We start from the raw sequence: 20,028 nt of genomic DNA, 5'->3' as shown, positions 1-20,028 counted from the left end.
ATTTTTGTCAGGAATACAGTGATATGTTTTTAAAAGCTGTGCGATGTATGGTATAGACGTGAGAAGCATTTGTTCGAGAGTATGTACCATGAGAGGACACGGCCTCCCCATTGACTTCCATTGTAAGCGTAAAACGTGTCTCCCCCACTTTGAGGGCTTATAAAATCCAAACCGAGCGCGTAGTATATTAGCCTTTAAAGATTTTTGAAGAGCACAGTTGGGAGAGTAATGTGTGAAAGTTTGGAAGCCCTGGCATTTACGGTTTAGGAGGAGATAGATTTTGTTCGGGGAGTAAAAAAAGTCCTGATTTTGACAGTTTTGTCCAATTTGTGGACATTCTGTTGGAGATAGGTGAGGGGTCAGAGTGTAAGAATTGTTCGTGTTGATGAGACGAGTCCAACGGTGTTGGTCCCATGTCTGTGGGAGTTTTGTGTGAGGAGTTATAGCGCGCGAAATTAAAAAAAATTATCTTTTTTTTGTGTGGCTCCCTAGGTGGCGCTATAGACTTTAGTGGCGTTTTTGTTTTTGATTAGTGAATGTTGAGACATACCGAACGATTGTGCCAAATTTCAGCGAATTTCATGCATGTTCAGGGGGTCAAATTAGATTATGCGCGTTATGCGCATTATGCGCATATAGCGCGCACTCATTGAGAGCAAGAACAGTATAATACCAGGTTTTGAATGGGTGTGTATGTGAAAACTGGCTCCGGGCCGTCTGACCCAGTTGCCTCATGGGTGTTGGGGGGGCCTGGGACACTGTTTAGTGTGTGTTTTTAGTGTTTTTAGTGCTGCTAATGTGTTGCTCTGCCGAGCAAACATAATAGGGTCTTCGCCAGAAGTACCTTCTGGCTCAGGCCCTAATTAGAATCTGAGGATGCATCCGGGGACAGATTATAAGATGTGGAAATGAGACCATTTTTTAGTGATTTATGTGTACCATGACATTCAAGTAGTTTAAACATGATTTTTTAAAGACTGAATGTTGATTTGATCTTTTCTTCAAAGTGAGGCCCTCCAGTGTTCACTTACATAGCATGTATTTATTTAACAAAATATATCAGTTAACAAGTTCTTTTCAGTTCAAGTATATGTACTTTTGGGGCTATTATGTGAAGAGAACTTCACCTGCTTATGAATGGCATGTAGCATGGCAAGGAATGTGGGAGGTGAACACACAAACACACAATGTGTCCTTGACCACTTGTTCTAGTCTGAACAACCTCTTCAGGTCAGATGAGTTAGCAAGTTTACCATAAAATCTTCATCACAGAATAAGCTGTGATGGTGTGTGTGTGTGTATTCCATGTCTGTTTACTAATCACATACAGTTGATTTAAAAATACTATACTCTTTATTTAAATATTGTACAGATTTCAAAATGTTTTCACAGAGCTTAGATCTGCATTGAACTATACACCCAAGATGGAGGCATGCTCTGGTTTGTAACAAAGAGGAAGATGAAGATGCTGGGAGATGATGGAAGAGTGTCAAGAAGCAGGACGGATCAATCCCACAGTGGTAGTTTACTATCTGAATGGGAGAATTGCTTTGTCATACTGTTAAGGCTGCTTTGACTGTCTTATGTGCTAAACTACTTTAATCTCCCATCTCAAACATTCACTAGTTTACCTCAGTCCGCCCCTCCAAGCCTGTGTGATCCCTCCGTCCGGCACTGTGAACTTGTCAGATTAAATCAAGAAAGACTCCACCAGGCAGAGCAGACTTGTTAACGCTGATGGGGAGGGCGAAAGTGTGTGATGGCTTTATCACTCGTCCTCAGCTCCCGACCAAGTGCAGACAATGATGACTGAATGTAATGTAGCTGAAGATTTCTCGAGTTGAGACAGAAGGGCATGATGGGAAAGCTGTGTTTCACTCTTCTGGCTACTGAACTGTTTCATGCTAAGGAATTATGTCAGCCAATATCAATACCCCCTGACACAAGGCACATTACACAAAATCAACAATTTACAGAGCAAGTGAGAAGAAGTTGGAAATGCTAAGTGCAAAACTGTAGTCATGTCATGGGAAAATGACAGTTTGTTTTATATAAAACCTGCAGTGAACAAACATATGCAGACGCTATGACAGCGAGGAGAGCAGAAAGACAAGAAAACACTGACAGTGAGCATGTGGTAATCAGTCCAGAGCTCAACAACCCTTCTGAACGAAGACATTACTAAAATATATTTGGTGACTTGACCAACTGCCAAATATCGAGCAATATGCTTCTGAAGCTTTGTGCGTTAAAGGCTGCAGGATCAGGTCAGCCCAGCAGTTATGAAGAAGACTGAAGCCTTCACGTCCATTTCATGGGTGAGAATTACACGTTTCATTCGAAGCACTGACAAGCACAAGTTCATTCAGCACACACACAAACACAATCAATCAAGACTTTAGCAATGGCTATAACATTAAAGGGAGGGCATCCATTTAACATTACATATTTCAATATGATTCTGGAATATAAAATCCTCCTTTAATAGCGAAGACACTACAAAGTTTGCTGGATTTCAATTAAACTAGTCTGGAAAAAGCAGCTGCTCTTCTTCATACAATCTTATTAGATCAATGTACCCTTAGGGATGACACACAAATGTATAAACGTGATACAATGGTAACTCATGTTATCAATAATATACTCCTGGCACCTACACACAAAGTTTGACGTTTTCTTATGACAACGTGACATGAGAAAAAACTTGCTAGCAAATGTAAGGTCATTTACTTAGCCCAAATTCTGCCAGAACCCTCATAGACAGTACTAGTGAATGGCAGCCCAACATGGTCCTCCCATCTGCTGGCTTCTAACCCTCCTCCCTGCCCAGACAACTCATCTTCGCCTCAAACATCCCTGTCCTGCTTGTCAAGAGAAGAGGGATTAACCTGTGAGCTCTGCAGCTTGGTCAAGAGGATGTTGGGCCAAATGTAGGAGTTTAGTTGGGGGTGGGGTGGGAGTGCTCAGCTGGGGATTTCATCCAAGTACAGCTGGAACATATCAGTTGGGGGGGGGGGGGGGATTAAACATCAATTCTTCATCCTGTCCAGCAGGATTCAAAGTGTTCCATCACCTGTGGAGGCTGATACAACCCCCACCCCCAGAACCACACACACTTTAGTCCGTGTATTCTGCCACTATGGACAGCAGCACTGTGATGTCATCTGGCTTTCCTCCTGGACAGAAAACAAAACATACAGGACAGAATTGTGTCAGGTTTTGATTCACAAATTATTCATGTAACATCATTGTCAGACAGAGCCTCAGTTCCTTTGTGGTACATGTAAGACCAGAACACTTACCTCTTACATTCAGTCCATTGTCACAGGCAAACTGTGCAAAAGGCGACATGTAGTTGGGGTCGTATGCCAGGAAGTGAGCTTGCTCAGCAATGCTGCGGGCAGTGTGCTGGATGCTGTCATAGTTTGTGTTCTGAGGAGCAAATGGTGTAGTGTTTGATTATCAAGCATATTTCTGATTCCACGCCTGTCTTCTCTCAGTACTAGCTACCTTGAGTTTCTTCAGCTCCTGCAGGATCATGTAGTCTGGCATGTTGTCAAAGAGCCCATCAGTGGCTGTGAGGATGATGTCACCCAGCTGGACATCGAAGGAGGAACTGTCTGCGGCATCAGGACTACACACACACACACACACACACACACACACACACACACACACACACACGGCAAGGCAGATAGCATGCAATGATTCAGATCTTGAACTGACTACAAACCAGGAAGACTCATCAATAAAATTGTGCCTGCATGAATTCATCCTATTTTAGAAAATCTGCCTGTCTGTTCTGGAATAGCTCTTTTGGAGGGTCTTTTTTAGTTGATTTCATTTTATTTTTACATTTTGAATATTCTGGACCTGTAAACTAGCTCCTCCTCGACTCCAGAAATCCAAGCCAATTACTGCAGATTTCTCTATCAGGTGGTACAATGTACAAGATGACAGTACTATGAGGCGCCACAATGCTCTCGCATTTCACCTTGGCTCCATCCATCCATCGTCATCTTCCGCTTATTCCTACACATTAAGGGTCGCGGGGGGTGGAGCCTATCCCAGCATCTACGGGCGAGAGGCGGGGTTCACCCTGGACAGGTCGCCAGTCCATGGCAGGGCCAACATAGAGAGACGAACAACCATTCACTCTCACAGTCATACCTACGGTCAATTTAGAGAATCAATCAGCCTCGTCCCCAAATTGATGTCTTTGGACTGTGGAGGAAGCTGGAGTACCAGAGAGAACCCAGCAGGAACGGGGAGAACATGGAGACTCACACAGAAAGATCCCGTGCCCGAGCCGGGACTTGAACCCAGAACCTTCTTGCTGTGAGGTCACAGTGCGAACCACTGCACCACCATGCAGTCACCTTGGCTCATCCCAACAAAAACTCCATCACATTTGCAGAATGATGACAAATTCAAGGAATCATCACATGGGGGGTTTGGGAAGGACGTGGATTTTTGGTGCTGCCACTATGAATGGGTGCTACACATCCCTGAGAGAAAGAACCTATTTAGTATGGTCTGCCGGTCCCAATATCAGTTCTTGGAAGGAACCCTTCTCTTCTCGCACCACCCACACAGAGTGTCATGGATCTCCAGGAACATCCTTCCCTATAGGGTTATTTTGATGTGGCCTTAATCGCAATTTCCATGATGCCCTACATCTTATACAGCCTTTTGCCAAAGACTTTGCAAGAGCATTGGCTCTTAAACAAAGACAAACACTTCCTGTATTTAAAATAAAAGGGCATTATTTTTAAGAGTTGCCAATGTGCCCCAAAGAACCAACTTGCCTTGGCCACCATGATGCAATTTTAGCATAACCAGGATAACATTTCATTTTTTTTGCTGGCTAGAGACACCCTACCACCTGCAGGAAGCAGCCATCAATTCATGAAAATCAACACGGCTTTTCCTAGTGTAGCAATGAGCTCATTCCTGTAGATGGGCTGTGTTGTCACCAGATGACATCACAAACATGAAGTGTCATGTGACATACTTCACTCAAGAGGAACTTTGGTACAATATTCTGACTAAGTAAAGCTTTGCTTATCTTCTTTAAGCCTTCACCTTTCTTGTGTAAAGAAATGATTTTCTTTCCCTATTTCTCTTCCACGTGATGTCACTGCCCTTTATAGTGAACAGTCGGCTAGGCTCACCTTTAGTTGAATTCTTGTTAATTAAAATTTTTTAAGTCTAAATTTACTATTGCTCCTGAGCCTGTCACCGAGTTTTACTTATTTTTGCTACTTGGTCTTGAATGAATTTGTTGAGAAAATTACTCTTTTTTTGTATGCAAATTAACATCTAGTTTGCACTGGCCCACATTTTTGAGAGTATTTTGTAGTATAGTATACCATAGAAAATGTTGGTTCTGGCAGGACACCAAAAGATTGCTGACAGATCTGTTGGGGTGTATGCATTTATGCTGAGCATTGTAAATAGAATTTATACAGTGCCTCTCCAGGGAATGCTTCAGGGCTTTATGACTCTGCCCTTTTCAGAGAACCTCTCTCTATCCAAGCACTGAGATCCACAGGACAACGTAGCGAAACCCTGATTATTACATAAACAATCTGCAAAAAATTACAATTAATTTGCAAAGAATCAATTCAGTTGTTAGGGTCTTAGGTATCATTTAATTGCGTACTAATTTCATCAAGAAACTTTGAGACCGTTTGCCATTAGCATATCAACATTTTTGAAATTAATGATTTTTCAAGAAGCCTTTCCCTTTTTCCATAGTCACATGAAAGTTGGTAAAAGTACTTCAATTTTGACACTTGCACTCTCTTCTGTTTGAAGCTATGTTGGTGATCTCTGATTGAAAGATTATTAATCTCCTGTTGCACTCAAAAGTAAATCACTCATATGAATAATTAATCCTTAGGGAACCATCCACGCAAAGTGTGTGACTTTAGACACACATTCTTTGCACTAAAATACCTCTGGAATGGTTCATCAGAACCATTTTTTAAATCTTTGCATTCAAGTATTTATTAGAAAATAATGTTTGAATTTGGCTGAATTCAATCATAAATAAATACTTTTAGCAAAAAGTGTGTGTTGATGTGCACTCCTTTTAAACGGCAGAAACTGGGCTTGCTTCGAATGTCCCTTTTTACAACTAGGCTGATAAAAGACTGCAAAATGATACGTTTCCTTATTTGTTTACGCCAGCATTTCACTTGTACTTGTCAATCCCATTATACACATACCACCTCCTGGGTTACCAACTTTTCCTCTATGTCCACAATACGGTTTTGATCACTGCACATTCCTACAAAGTGTCCAGTAGAAGCATGACCATGCATCCTTTTCTGAATGATAGGAAAGTTTTGCTTCTCAAAACCTTCTCCAAACTTTTTCCTAGAAAAAAAAAAGAGCACAGGGGCACGCATTTTGCAGACAGCGGCTACTGTAAACGTGCATGTGCAGATCGGTTCAGGTTCAAGTCACTACAGGTCAGTGTCAGACACTAAAAAAGACGCGCTTGGCTGAGCAATGTACAATGTCAGGAAGAAAATAAATTGCAGCTGAAGTGGCCGTACTCCAGCTTCCTCCACAGTCCAAAGCCTCGTCCCCAAATTGATGTCTTTGGACGGTGGGAAGAAGCCGGAGTACCAGAGAGAACCCACGCAGACACAGGGAGAACATGCAGACTCACACAGAAAGATCCCGTGCCCGAGCCGGGACTCGAACCCAGAACCTTCTTGCTGTGAGGCCACAGTGCTGACCACTGCACCACCGAGCAGCCTATGCACAGACATGTGTGCTGGAAACCTTCTATGAGGAGAAACATATTCAAAATCCATAGGTTTTGTAAGAACATTTTTTTTTGTTTGACTTTTTTTTATAAAATATATGTAAGTAGTACCAAGTGAACTGATGGTATGTCTGGATAGCATTGACTGTCCAGGAAAAAAAAATTTGCATGTCAAAATTGACCTTATAATTACTAAGATAATAATTCATAAGCAAAGTATGTAAAATTACCCCAAAATCAGCTTGGGTCCCGATGGGCTACATAAAATACAATGATGACAAAAAGAAGCATTATTTCCATTCACATAATAAAATTCAAATAAAAATGATAATAGGTTGGTTTAGACAAAAGTATAATAATTTCCAGAATATCATTCTCTAACAATGGTGGCAGGTTCATCAGTGGTTCAATCTTTTTTGTGAAATGCTTCCGTGAAGCTCAAAATAATCTTAATGGTTTCAAACTGAAACGGGGAAAAAGGGGGGCAGAGCCTGTAGAATTTGCTTTGGACTCTTCAGGACTCCATCAACTCACCCAGAGTTTGACATGGGTGAGAGGGAAAACGTGGCAATCACTAGCACTTCCTGTACTGCTGCTTAGCACAAAACAGCAACTAGCTGTGGCAGCATGTGGACCCTTACACCCTATTATGCTGAAGTTGAACATGAGGACAGAACACAAGACAGAGCAAAACATAATGTTCTGCAGTTACATCGTTAGCATTCTGCTGTTCCCCAGACGTGATCGCTCAATTAAGAATACTTCAAGAAAAAGAATACTTTATTTATCCCACAAAGGGGAAATTTAAATAGTTTCAACAGCATTTACAGAGAGATGAAGACAGGATAATATAAAATAAAAGAGAAAATATTCATGAAATGAGAAAAAAACAAGATAAATAAATATTAACATTTATATTTGACAATTCACAACTTACAAAAACTAGTCCAGATATCTATCTTTACGCATTATGTGTGCTAACCTCCTTATCCACAAAGGGCTAAACTACCAGTTTGAGTGTGTGGCATCCAGTGGGTTATTCAATGTGTTGTGTATGATGTGACTCACCTGTCACTGAGGACAGCCCCCTCTGCCCCCGGTGGTGCAATGGATAGTTGGAAGGGCGTGTTAAAGTAGTGCTGCTGCTCATCGGAGCGGTGAACCACCTCCCCTCCTCGAACCACCAGGAAGCCCGAGTCTCCCAGGTTGGCCGTGTGCAGCTGGTGACTCTGACGGTCCAACATCACAAGGCAGGCTGTGCTGCTGCCTGCATGTGCACAAACACACACGGCTTTCAATCCAAATGTTGAGCAGCCCTTGTGGTGCACAGTATACTGGTACCAGCTGCATTTGAAGAAAAATGGCACTTCATTGTTTTTGGTTTTTTTTTTTACACATGAAAATGCCTTCCTAGTTCCTTTTGGAGCACATCACTGAAAGCAGTAATGGTGCAGGAACCAACAGTCTGTAACATGAACTGGGGCACACGTGAGTCAAGACAACAATGGAGAATACAAGGAATAAAACTTGGCAAAACATTTGAAGGACAAACATCCCAAACTCTACTGCGAATTCCAAGAGTGACAAGTGACTTAACTAGTTCACTCCCCTGTTGTGTCAATGAAAACAGCAACATTGAGAGATCATTACGAGAACATTAGAGGCCCTATGCTGCTGAGATTGCTGTGCTGAAAGTTATCAAACACAACCTGGAGGGAGGGGGAGGGGAATTAGCTGGTGCACACAAGCATCTCTATAGTGATGTCCCAAAAGTGGTTTTATAAATACACATGCCTATTTCATGTCCCTACTGTAGATGCCGTTCAGTTTGCTGCTCTCCCAGCACCGTATCAAGAGCTGGCGGAGAGACAAGGAGACAGGCCAGTACACCAGGAGAGGAGGACGGGGGCCATAGGAGGAGCAGCATAGAGACAGACAACCATTGGCTCTCCCAGCCACGCCTACGGTCAATTTAGAGTCTGGATTAACCTGGTCCCTCTTGATGTCTTTGGACTGTGGAGGAAGCTGGAGTACCAGAGAGAACCCAGCAGGAACAGGGAGAACATGGAGACTCCCCCAGAAAGACCCCGTGCTGCAGCCGGGGCTCCACCCACAACCTTCTTGCTGGGGGCCACAGGGAGGACCACTGCTCCACCCACAACCTTCTTGCTGGGGGCCACAGGGAGGACCACTGCTCCACCCACAACCTTCTTGCTGGGGGCCACAGGGAGGACCACTGCTCCACTGGGCCGCCCAATAAATATGAATACATAAAATAATTACATTATTGTATTTCATTTTAAAGCAACAGAATAAGTATATCACAGCCAGGCAAGGCCCATCTTGAAATATGCAGTTTAAATTTTCTTGTTTCATGAATGTAAAAGTGCCAGGAAGAAAGCAACTGCAAAGACACAAACCTGTACTGTCCTCTTGACCCACAGCTGTGCTTCTTAGCAACAGACTATGCTTATTGAAAGAAACCCAATTAAGAAGCTTTAAACAGGCTAATTAATTGGATTTACTTTGAGTAAACAAACCTGACATACTGAAATCAGCATTGTGTTGGTAACAATTTTCAACTGCCATCTGGGAGACGCCGAGGAAACGAGCTGGTGGAGCAGGCGGACAGCCACACCCTGCTGGTGACTCATCGGACCCACCAAAAAATGCTCGCTTTGATCAACGTTCAAAAGCCCTCACGCACTGTGACTCGGTCTATTCTCTGCTTTCACTCCAGAAATACAATTACACACACTACCCATCTCAAGAATATTCCCCTCAGCTGTGGAGGAACAGCACAATACTGTGTTGTTTCCCCAGCTGCACATGTGATAACACGCTGGAAAAGTACTGAAACTCACAGAGAGCGATCTGTTCCTGAAACATCTACTGTTACATGTTTCTGCACACTCTTTTGTCAGGAAGTGGACTTAAGGACAAAAAGGATTGTGGAAGTGAAACACATGGAGCAGGATAGGACAATCCCAGGACTTCTTAATGGGATCTAGCTGTTCTTTGAATCATGATGCAAACATCTCCATCCTGTCAGCCGCTAAACACAGAGAGAGACAAACAACAAAGTTCTACATGCTGATCCAAACCGCACGGAAAATATACTGTTTGAAAGGACACAACAAGAATACAAGTGAAGTCTATTATCCTGCAGTGTTTTGAGCTTCCCATCTAAATCTCTCAGGTAAACTTAGAATAATCCAAGAAGGGCTGCAGTCATCGAGTATTTTAGTCATCAAGTAGTCCATCGATTATTCCATCAATTAACTGAGTAATTGGATGAGACACACAGTGCTGTGAAAAAGCATTTTCCCCCTTCCTGATTTTCCAGCTTTTTTACCTTAATTTATGAAATCATTTAAAAACTGCATTTTGCATTTACTCTGATTGTCTTTGACTAATATCAAAATGTGTCTGATGATCCCAAACATTTAAGTTTGACTAATATGTTCACGTATAAGAATTCAGGAACGAGGAACATACTTTTTCACAGCACTGCAAGTTTGCTTTATTGGGGGAAAATCTTTCTAGAATCTTTGTAAGCCCACTTTAACTGAGAGTGCAAGGTGGAAGTCTATGTTTGTTAGCAACTTAGCTCTGCAAACAAAAACACATGTGCTTCTGAATGGAACAACAAATCTCCCATAAATTCTCCACATACGTGCCTTCCATCTTACAGTGGCATCATGCGGCAGTCTGTCACATTAATCATGTATTCCCACCACAACAGGAAGAACTGCTATGATGTTTCCTGGCAAAAATGCAGCCTAATGAAGACAATTTGTTTACCATGTGGGCGGCGTGGCTCAGGGGTAGAGGGGCCGTCTAGCAACCGAAGGGTCGCTGGTTCGATCCCCGACCCCGGTGACCATGTCCAAGTGTCCTTGAGCAAGATACTGAACCCATAACTGCTCCTGATGAGTAGGTTGGCGCCATCAGTGTGTGTGTGAACGGGTGAATGAGACGACACTGTAAAGAGCTTGGAGTGCTGCTAAGGGAGAAAAGTGCTGTATAAACTGAGTCCATTTACCTTGCAACTGAAAAGCTATTTTTGATTCAGAAAACACCGACACGACCACCATGACACTGAGACATGTGAGATAAGTGCTGCTGCTGCATGCACAAACCTCACAACTGTGATCACAACCCTGATGATGCAATTGATTTTCATACGCACACTTGCTAACAATACACATTCACACGGTTGTTTTCTGAAGTAGTTCTCTAGTTATGGGACAAAAGAAAATTCATCTCTATCCTTCACTTCTCACTGTTTTCTTCCTCTATGTAGCAATCGTCACCATTCACAGCTTAAATACGTCAACCACCATCATCAAACTCAGTCACGTAGTTCTAAACAAACCCACAACTGTCCAGAAACATCCATTCACCAGGTAACTCTAACCCATTCCAGGTCGCCGGGTATCATCCAGGTCTCCTTAATCCAGACAGATGATCTGTGATCCACTAACTCTGGTTCTTTGCTTGCTCAAAGTAGGGCTGAATCAATTTTTGACAGTTTAGCTGTTGTTAGCCATCAGTCTCCACTAGCTTGAAGCTAAATATACGTGGCTGGTTCTTTCTTCATTCTGGAGTCACAAAGAAGTGATGCAGGAGGGAAAAACCTCGCAGTGAGCTCAAGACTCCTATTGGTGTTTTCTTTGCACAATACAATTTTTGGTTGAAGTATTACAATGACATGAATTAATTGATAACAAATATAAAGAATTTCATCATGTGCTGGCAGGATCTACTGACTCACCCAGCAGTGGCACTTTGTTCTGCAGCAGCTCATAATAGCTGCTGGTGAGGACTCCGACGGGGTTGCTGGGGACGAAACGTCCTTCTTTCACCAGTCGCTCACACGTCTTCATCAGGGTGCCCGAAAACTGTGATGGGTCCACACCATAGTCCCTCCAACCACCTACTCCATCTGCCACTCCTACAAAGATTATTTAATTTGAAATTAATGGAAAACTTCTCATTATTATAGGTTAATAATCCACGTACCCATCTTTTCCATTGAGATGGACAAGTACAACTTTCACTTTAACGAGATGCTAAATTGTGGAAAAAACACCTATTGTGATATTAGAACAGCGGTATAATTGCAATATTAGATGGAATGTTAATTTTTTTTTCCTCATTCTCAATTTCAATGAAACCTCCACATAACTAATAATGGTTATTATTGCAGGAATCTGTATCAAATGAGATGTCTTCTTGAGTCTATAGATGATGCACAACAGGATTTCACTATCCTCAATTTTTAATTCAAATAGAACTTTTAAACAGCAATACTGTTTAAAAGTATTGCACCCTCCAACAATTTGAAAATTGCAAGAGACCCTGTTGCAATTTGAATTGAATCCATATCACTTATACAGCCTTTTTTATGTTTCTCAAACTCCATGTGAGGATCTTCAAAGACAGGAGATGAATGCAGCTGCACAATAAGGAACAAAAATTGTACTTTCACCAAAAAAACATCAACTTCCGAAACAAGAGTGTTTAGGAACTGTCTTCAACAATCAAGGTGTTTCTATAAAAGGTCAGACAAGAGTCGGATCGTCAACTAAAGGTGAAAAATGATGCATAGCTTTTTTGCAACTTTTACTTCTCTTTGATTTAAATATTTCAAGTTTTCATTACAAACCTGAGGCCTGAGAAACCCCTGACAGATCCTTCAAATACCTGCCAAGAAACAGCAAAGTACTTTCTTACATGAACACTTATCAAGTCCAAGCTTTTCCTAGAACGGAAACTTTAGTCTTGCAACTCCCGAGACACGGAGGTCGCCGTTGACCGGCAAATATAACTGACCTGTCGGGAAGTTGCTGCCAACAGTTCCTAACAACAGATGGGGGCAACAGCACGCAGACAGATAGCTGGCAGCTCATGTCGACACCTGAAACACCTGGTCAGACCAGTTACCTGAGCAACACTCACGGAGCCCAGAGTAAGTTGTCCACACGAAAACAAATAATGGAAAAGGTTCGGTGGTAGGACTGTGCATCAGGGTTTATGGAGGTGCAGGCAAATTACTATTGTAGTTGCATTACTACTACTACGACTACAACGAATAATAATAATATTTGCAAGCAAAACACTCGTGTATCTGTGATTGTTTGATCTCACACTTGCAACTAAACTCTTAAATATACCCAGCAAAACACAGTAGGCGGTCGACCTTTGACCTGTGACTCACGTCACTGCAAATGTTCTCCAATAAACACTTCAGTTGACGTCACTCACCCAAAACATCAGCGGATCTGTGTCGAGCGATGAAGCACGCGTCGTCCCCGTAGCACATCCCCTTCTTCAGGATGCCTTTGCGAAAGTCTTTGCCGAAGCCGCAGCTCGCCGTCACCAGGCTGTAGTCGCGGCTGTCCGTCTGAGAGAGTCCGCCGATCACCGCTCTGGCAACCAGGCGTCCGTACGACAGCACGGACAACATCCCTCACTCACTCACACACACACACACACCTGCTGAGCTAGCAGCCGCTAGCTTAGCCGGGAGACCGGCAATGCTGGCCGACGCACGCGATCACGCACAGACGAAGAATCACGCAGCCCCGTCCCGGGGCCGTGGAAGCCGATTGAGAATCACAGTAAGCCGGCTCTTGCGCTCCAGGGGCCCCGTGGGTGCTGGCTCTTCGCGGCCATGATGCCCGTTCACACGCTACACAACAAAGTGAAGCCGCTAACCGGTGGCCTCACGCACTCGGAGGAGCCAGCCGAGTCTTGTGACTGCTGTCGTCATACATTACGCAACCTGCGTCTCCTTATAAGGAAATGCTACGATCTATCTGTTTTACTGTGGTACCTAATAGAAGCGACGATACAAATCAGTTGAAACCAATCTAAAAATAACCCCCTAATTTAACCCCACGCATATAAGGTCAAATACGGGGAATTCTTTCAGGTTTATTCTTGTTAAGTTAAAGTCCTGGACACGTCACTCCACCTCACCTCATCAACTTCTATCTGCTCGTCTCGATGAGATGAACTCTATCGCCATCTTGTGGATGTTACTTGGACGTACGGGTGCGCTTGCTGGTGCAAAAAACCCCAACACAAAACAAAACCCCAAAATTAAAAAAAAAAACTACCACTCAAACTTTGTCATTTTGTATTGTGATTAAGCCAAAAAATCCATGAACAAATGCAATTCATGTACATATTTCCCCCTAAAATACACTCAAATTTTATTACAAAGATTTAGACATTACAAGAGTGCTCCTTTATTGGTTTAATTTAGCACAAGACTTGATTAAAAATGTGAGGATGCAGAGTGAGTCAATGCTCCAGGGCACTGACTAGAAATTAAGAGTAGAATTATAAAGTCTTACGGAAGTAAACAGGTGTTTGTGACCTTCCCCGTTTCTTTTAGAGCCAATAATGCCATTACTGACGAGGAAAATAATGACAGAAACATGAAAGAAACTAGAAAAATTGTGCACAGCTTCAAACAAGGCATTCCTGTGCATAAGTAGCGTTATTGTTACATCTTTCCTGATTGAACAGTCATATGTGGCAAAGACTAGCTGCAAAATGGAGTGCAAAACACCTGAGGTTTTCATGGTGACATATCAATTTACCCCTGTGGACAAAACAACTAAATATTTTGCTTTCATCGGGGAGGAGTGGATCTCTTTGCAGTATTGGCAACATGAAGGATATTCAACCCTTCAAATGCAGAGGACAAAAGCACATCAGAGGGGGACTGCCAGTATTCGGCCCCCTGCTCCCTTATTTCTTTGCTTGCTTGGTGACCATGTTGCGAGGGGGGGTGACTGGACGGCTGCCGTTGGGCTTCTTCTTCTCAGCCGGCTTCAAAATCTACCAGATGATTGAAAGTTTAAACTGTTGAATGAATTAGCAGCGAAAAACACACCTAAGAGAACTTTAATGGCATTTGAACAAATGCAACCCAACTTCAGATTAAATGGGGCATCATGTCTTTATATAAATTAACATCACATACATGACAATAATCATCATAATATAAATTACAACACATTACACTTATATAGCACTTACACTTGGAGAGCAAATCTAACGACCTGTTCTTGACACAAACTAGTCCGCTAGCTATCCCAGCATTCGCGGTCCAATGTTAGCGTAGTTGGGGTGATCCTGTTTCTGTTTAGCTGCTTGGCGACACTTTGGATGCCCTGATAACAACTAAGGCAGGGGTGTCCAAACTGGTCCAGTAAGGGCTGCTGTGGCTGCAGGTTTTCAATCCAACCCAGCAAAAGCAACACCTGATCCAACAAATGAGCTGTGAGGACGCAGCTTAGTTGATTTAAGTAGAATCAGGTGTTGCTTTTGGTCGGTTGGAATGAAAACCTGCAGCCACAGCGGCCCTGACTGGACCAGTTTGACACCTGTGAACTAAGGCATCACAATTTTGACATTTCCTGTATTTTACCCAAAAAAACATGGAATAAAAAAGGTAACTGTCAATGGCACTCGGCGGCCAACGCTAGCGGTACCGTCCCACTTCCGTTTATCTGTGCTACCTTCTGCCACACATTTACTGCATCAGGCTTTTGATCATAGATGTAAGTTCCCAAGCCTGGTAATGATACTTTTATGATTATAGAGTATATATATATATATATATATATATATATATATATATATATATATATATATATATATATATATATATATATATATATATATATATATATATATATATATATATACATATATATACATATATATATATACATATATATATATACATATATACACACACACATATATATATATATATACACACATATATATATATTTAAATATCTATATATATCTATATATCTATATATATACATATTTAAATATATATATACATACATATACATATTTATATATATACATATATACACACATATACACACATATATATACATATATATGTGTATGTATATATATACATACATACACAAATATATATGTGTATGTATGTATATATATATGTACACACACACACATATATACACACACATATATATACACACACGCATATATACACACACATATATACACACACACACATATATATATACACACACACACACATATATATATACACACACACACACATATATATACGTGTGTGTGTATATATATATATATATATATATATATATATATATATATATATATATGTGTGTGTGTGTATATATATATATATATATATACACACACACACATTTATATACGTGTGTGTGTGTATATATATACACACACACACACACACACACACACACACACACACACACACAACTGATCTCAATCATTTTTATCAGTACTCCATATACAAATACCAATTGTTAGTTGTTCTATTATCATTCAACTACACAAAATCTGTTACATTTGAGGTTCCAAGTATTTTTTTCCAAGATAAGAAAAGCATCTCACCTGAAAAGAGCACATGAGTGTTTCATCCACACTCATCATGGCACCAGCATTGTCAAACTCCCCACAATAGTTGGGCGCTGAGAACAAAGTCACAAGCTGCCTCTTCGCAAAAAATTCATAGCCGTCCTCGACAACCTGTGAGGGAGGCAGCAGAGCAGGAGATTTGACAAGTGTGTTACTGACACAAATCTGGTGTGTTAATTAAATGTGTTGTGAGAGTGGCAGACACAGCATGTGAGGTCCTGCTTTTGGATCAAGTATATCAGCATGTCCAACACTCAGTTCCAACTGGAACTCAGTTTACCTGATGAGCGCGGCAGATCAAATCCAGGTCATGCTTGTGCAGGAACTTGGCCACTACCTCAGAGCCGAAGGTAAACGATACACCCCTATCGTTCTCCCCCCAGCCCAAAACGTCCTTGTCTGGGTCAGACCACAGCAAATCACACAGCAGACCCTGGTCGGGCACATCAGTGGGGCGCATGATGCGTCGGATCTGCTCCATGGACTGAAGGTCGGGTGACAGTCCTGAACAAATAAACACGGCAGTATTGGGGTCAGTTTCTACCACACGGGGTAGGCCCCCGTCAGGTGGCAAAGTGAAGCGACAGCTTTGCTCAAGGACAAATGTGTGCAGCTGATATCAACGTTAGACTACTTTGGACATCAAATATCAAACTAAATCAGCAGGAATTATCAGAAACTAGGCAAGAACAACAACATCAGTACCCAAGTATCTGCAGATCCTAGTCATTTTTTTAAATACGTTGTATCAGTCAGTTTTATTCAATTGTTTCATCTTTGCTCATCCTCTGTTGTTTATGATGGGGTTGATAAATAGTAAGGCAGTGGCGACATTTGGTGTGAGTGAGTGTGAACCGTTGAGTGGGGCAACACTGGCTCTGTTTACATGGACGTCATATGAACCTGATTAGGACAATACTCAGAAGATGCTGCCATGTAAGCAGCATGTTCTGGCTGCCTGAACCTGAACAGGTTCACAGCTGGAATACACAATAACGAGGCTAAGGCCAACCACAAAAACTTTGGTGAAACAAAACTGGAAAAAAAACTTCAATTATTTGACTGCAATTAACTTACATCTTTGACAGTGAAATACAGGATTGAGTTGAAGTGCTATTTCACGGCTGCCTTTCTGACTGCTCTGTGTCCGTATTAACATTGAAAGTTGGCACCAATCACTTCAGCATCTTCTGATGTTGTGTCATTGTGATTTACTTCATGCCGACAAGTACCCGCCATAATTAATGGACTGATCCCGAACAGCACTTTTCTTCTTCAGACATTTTGGTCAAACTGGAGCATAACGAGCAATCAACTGACGAACTGAGCAGGAGACTGCAGCCCTACAATGAAACTATTACAACATGGAGGTTTCTGATCTTAGCTGCATTACCCAGCTGTCATGGACACGTTTAATCAAACTATGAGGTCCTACAATAGTTTTTTGACACAAACATCAGTGAAACTGTTTTACAACACTAATGCAGCTTTCTGCAAACTTACAAACTCGTCCGTCAGCTCATTGTTCTGCTTTAGTAGCAAGAAGATACTCAAAATTTATCAACGTGACAAATCGTTTCAGATCAAATTCCAGAGAGAAACTAGGGATTTAATGTGAGTCAGACTTTATGCAGAGTATCATGCTTGGAACACAAAACAAATATACAAGGAGAGATTCATGCGAACACCTTGAATGACGTACTGTCTCGAGTGGAACAAGATCAACAGTCAGAGAATGCTGTCTGTATGTAACCACTGTTAAGCACTTTGAGTAGCACCAAGGTGGAAAGGCATTACATAAACAGAGTTTATTAGCATTTAACCATACTTTAAGACATTTCTTTTTCAAATTCACAATGTTTACATGTATTTTCCAGTATGTGTTTCTCAGCAACAACAAAAACTCACCTCCATGGCAGCAAAATATTTTCTCATCAACAATCGCAGCAATGGGGAGGCAGTTGAAACAATCTGTGAAAGTCTTCCAGAGTTTGATGTTGTACCTTCTTTTACCTAAAACATCGAAATAATAAAGTATATTCCAATTATTTATAACCTCAATGTAGTTACAACACATCTAAGGCAAATTACATTTGGATGTACTGTTTGTATAAAGCTCTCGTAGCAGCTCATTCTACCGAATAGACACTATGGGACGGAAGAACAATCCATGTTTTTGCTGCTGCAAACACTTAAGCCTTGTCATGGACCAAGAACTGTGGGCACAATCATTTTTTACATTCAATGAACAGTCATTCAAAACAGGGGCGAGATATACTGACCCACCTCCCCACCACAATAGAACATGCCTTCTGAAGGCAGGCAATTGTCAGGGATCAAAATGGCCCAGATTTAGGGATATAGCCAAACATACCAAGAGGAACTGTGGAATATGTCATGGCACAACAATGCTTTATATTAAATCAAGTGTACATTACTCACACTCATCATAAAAACCATATATTCTGTTGATTGAAGCACACTCATGGTTTCCCCTCAGCAGGAAGAAGTTCTCTGGGTATTTGATCTTGTAAGCCAGCAAAAGACAGATGGTTTCCAGAGACTGCTTCCCCCTGTCCACATAATCTCCCAGAAACAGGTAATTGCTCTCTGGGGGGAAGCCACCATACTCAAACAGCCTCAGAAGGTCATAATATTGCCCATGGATATCACCTGCACAAGGAGGAGTTAAAGGTGCCATTAATAAATGTCTACATAAGGTTTTATTCATGCATTTCCTTTCTCTTTATTGAGAAATGTATGGGTGAAATAAACAGTGCTTCTTACTGGACAACATGTACTCACAGTCACTCTTCATTGACAGAAGCGCGCGAGCACACACACACACACACACACACACACACACACACACACACACACACACACACACACTCAACCCCTACCGCATATCTTGAGAGGAGCCTCCAGCTCCAGCAGGATGGGTTGGCTGAGAAAGATCTCCCTGGACTTGAGGCACAATCCTCGAATCTCATTCTCATGCAGCTGCACATTCTTACCGGGCTTTGCTCCTCTGACTGCATCGCGACAAAGTACACCGATAAGCACAGTTCTCAGCACATCCAGTTGTAAAGTTAGAAGTTAAAGTTACGTAATAGATGAACATTAGCTGCCTTGTGTTTCCACTAATTTTAACAAAGCGATGAAAAACATATGTTAAGGTTAGCAACATTTTTCATTAGCCACATTAGCATGCATAGAGTCCGAGATTTATTGTTATTATTTAGATATTCTAACCTTCTAAAAGTCGTTGGATGATACTGTCTATGTTGAGCTTGTCAACATCAGCCATTGCAGCGTTTCCGTGAATAAAATCCACTCGGTCAAATCTGAGGTCCTGTTGTTGACACAAGCTAGTCCGCTAGCTATCCCAGCATTAGCGGTGCTATGTTAGCGTAGTTGGGGTGACCCTGTTTCTTTTTAGCTGCTCGGCTACACTTTGGATGCCAAAATAAACTACTCAGGCTAATCGACAATTTCTGCATACGAGGTAAGATTTTACTAAGAAACGCGGGATTAAAAAAAAGTAACCGTCAATGGCAGTAGCCAGCCGACCGCTAGCGACACCGTCTCGTTTCTGTTTTTCTCTGCCGCACCTTGTCTCACCAAACTGCGGCTTGAAAGACACTGAACCGCTACTGTTGCCCCCTACTGGCCTGGAAGTAAAAGACGTCTTCAGAGACGAAAATATCTAGCACCATGGTATATGGATGTGAGTGGTTGTTTGTCTCTGTATGTTGGCCCTGCGATGGACTGGC

The 20,028-nt window shown here is 41.9% G+C and overlaps 2 protein-coding genes across 2 annotated transcripts; both read right to left on the bottom strand.

The window, feature by feature from the left end:
• Positions 1–878: 878 nt before the first annotated feature.
• Positions 879–13,823, bottom strand: pptc7a (protein phosphatase targeting COQ7 a). The gene is made up of 6 exons (XM_086207612.1): positions 13,052–13,823; positions 11,559–11,738; positions 7,850–8,048; positions 3,511–3,634; positions 3,303–3,432; positions 879–3,176 (listed from the first exon to the last, which is right to left on the bottom strand). The coding sequence occupies exons 1-6, from the start codon at positions 13,251–13,253 to the stop codon at positions 3,118–3,120; spliced, it is 894 nt and encodes a 297-aa protein (XP_086063738.1). The 5' UTR covers positions 13,254–13,823; the 3' UTR covers positions 879–3,117.
• A 150-nt stretch (positions 13,824–13,973) lies between these two features.
• Positions 13,974–19,886, bottom strand: LOC147260806 (serine/threonine-protein phosphatase PP1-gamma catalytic subunit A). Its single transcript, XM_086207611.1, has 7 exons — positions 19,508–19,886; positions 19,156–19,287; positions 18,695–18,925; positions 18,161–18,265; positions 16,533–16,756; positions 16,229–16,363; positions 13,974–14,638 (listed from the first exon to the last, which is right to left on the bottom strand). The coding sequence occupies exons 1-7, from the start codon at positions 19,560–19,562 to the stop codon at positions 14,549–14,551; spliced, it is 972 nt and encodes a 323-aa protein (XP_086063737.1). The 5' UTR covers positions 19,563–19,886; the 3' UTR covers positions 13,974–14,548.
• Between the last annotated feature and the right edge of the window lie 142 nt (positions 19,887–20,028).

This window comes from Aulostomus chinensis, chromosome 6, assembly GCF_037954235.1.
Source record: "Aulostomus chinensis isolate RoL2024-O1b breed Wild chromosome 6, RoL_Achi_v1.0, whole genome shotgun sequence".
Taxonomy (NCBI): Eukaryota; Metazoa; Chordata; class Actinopteri; order Syngnathiformes; family Aulostomidae; genus Aulostomus; species Aulostomus chinensis.
This window is presented reverse-complemented; position numbering and strand designations above follow the sequence as displayed.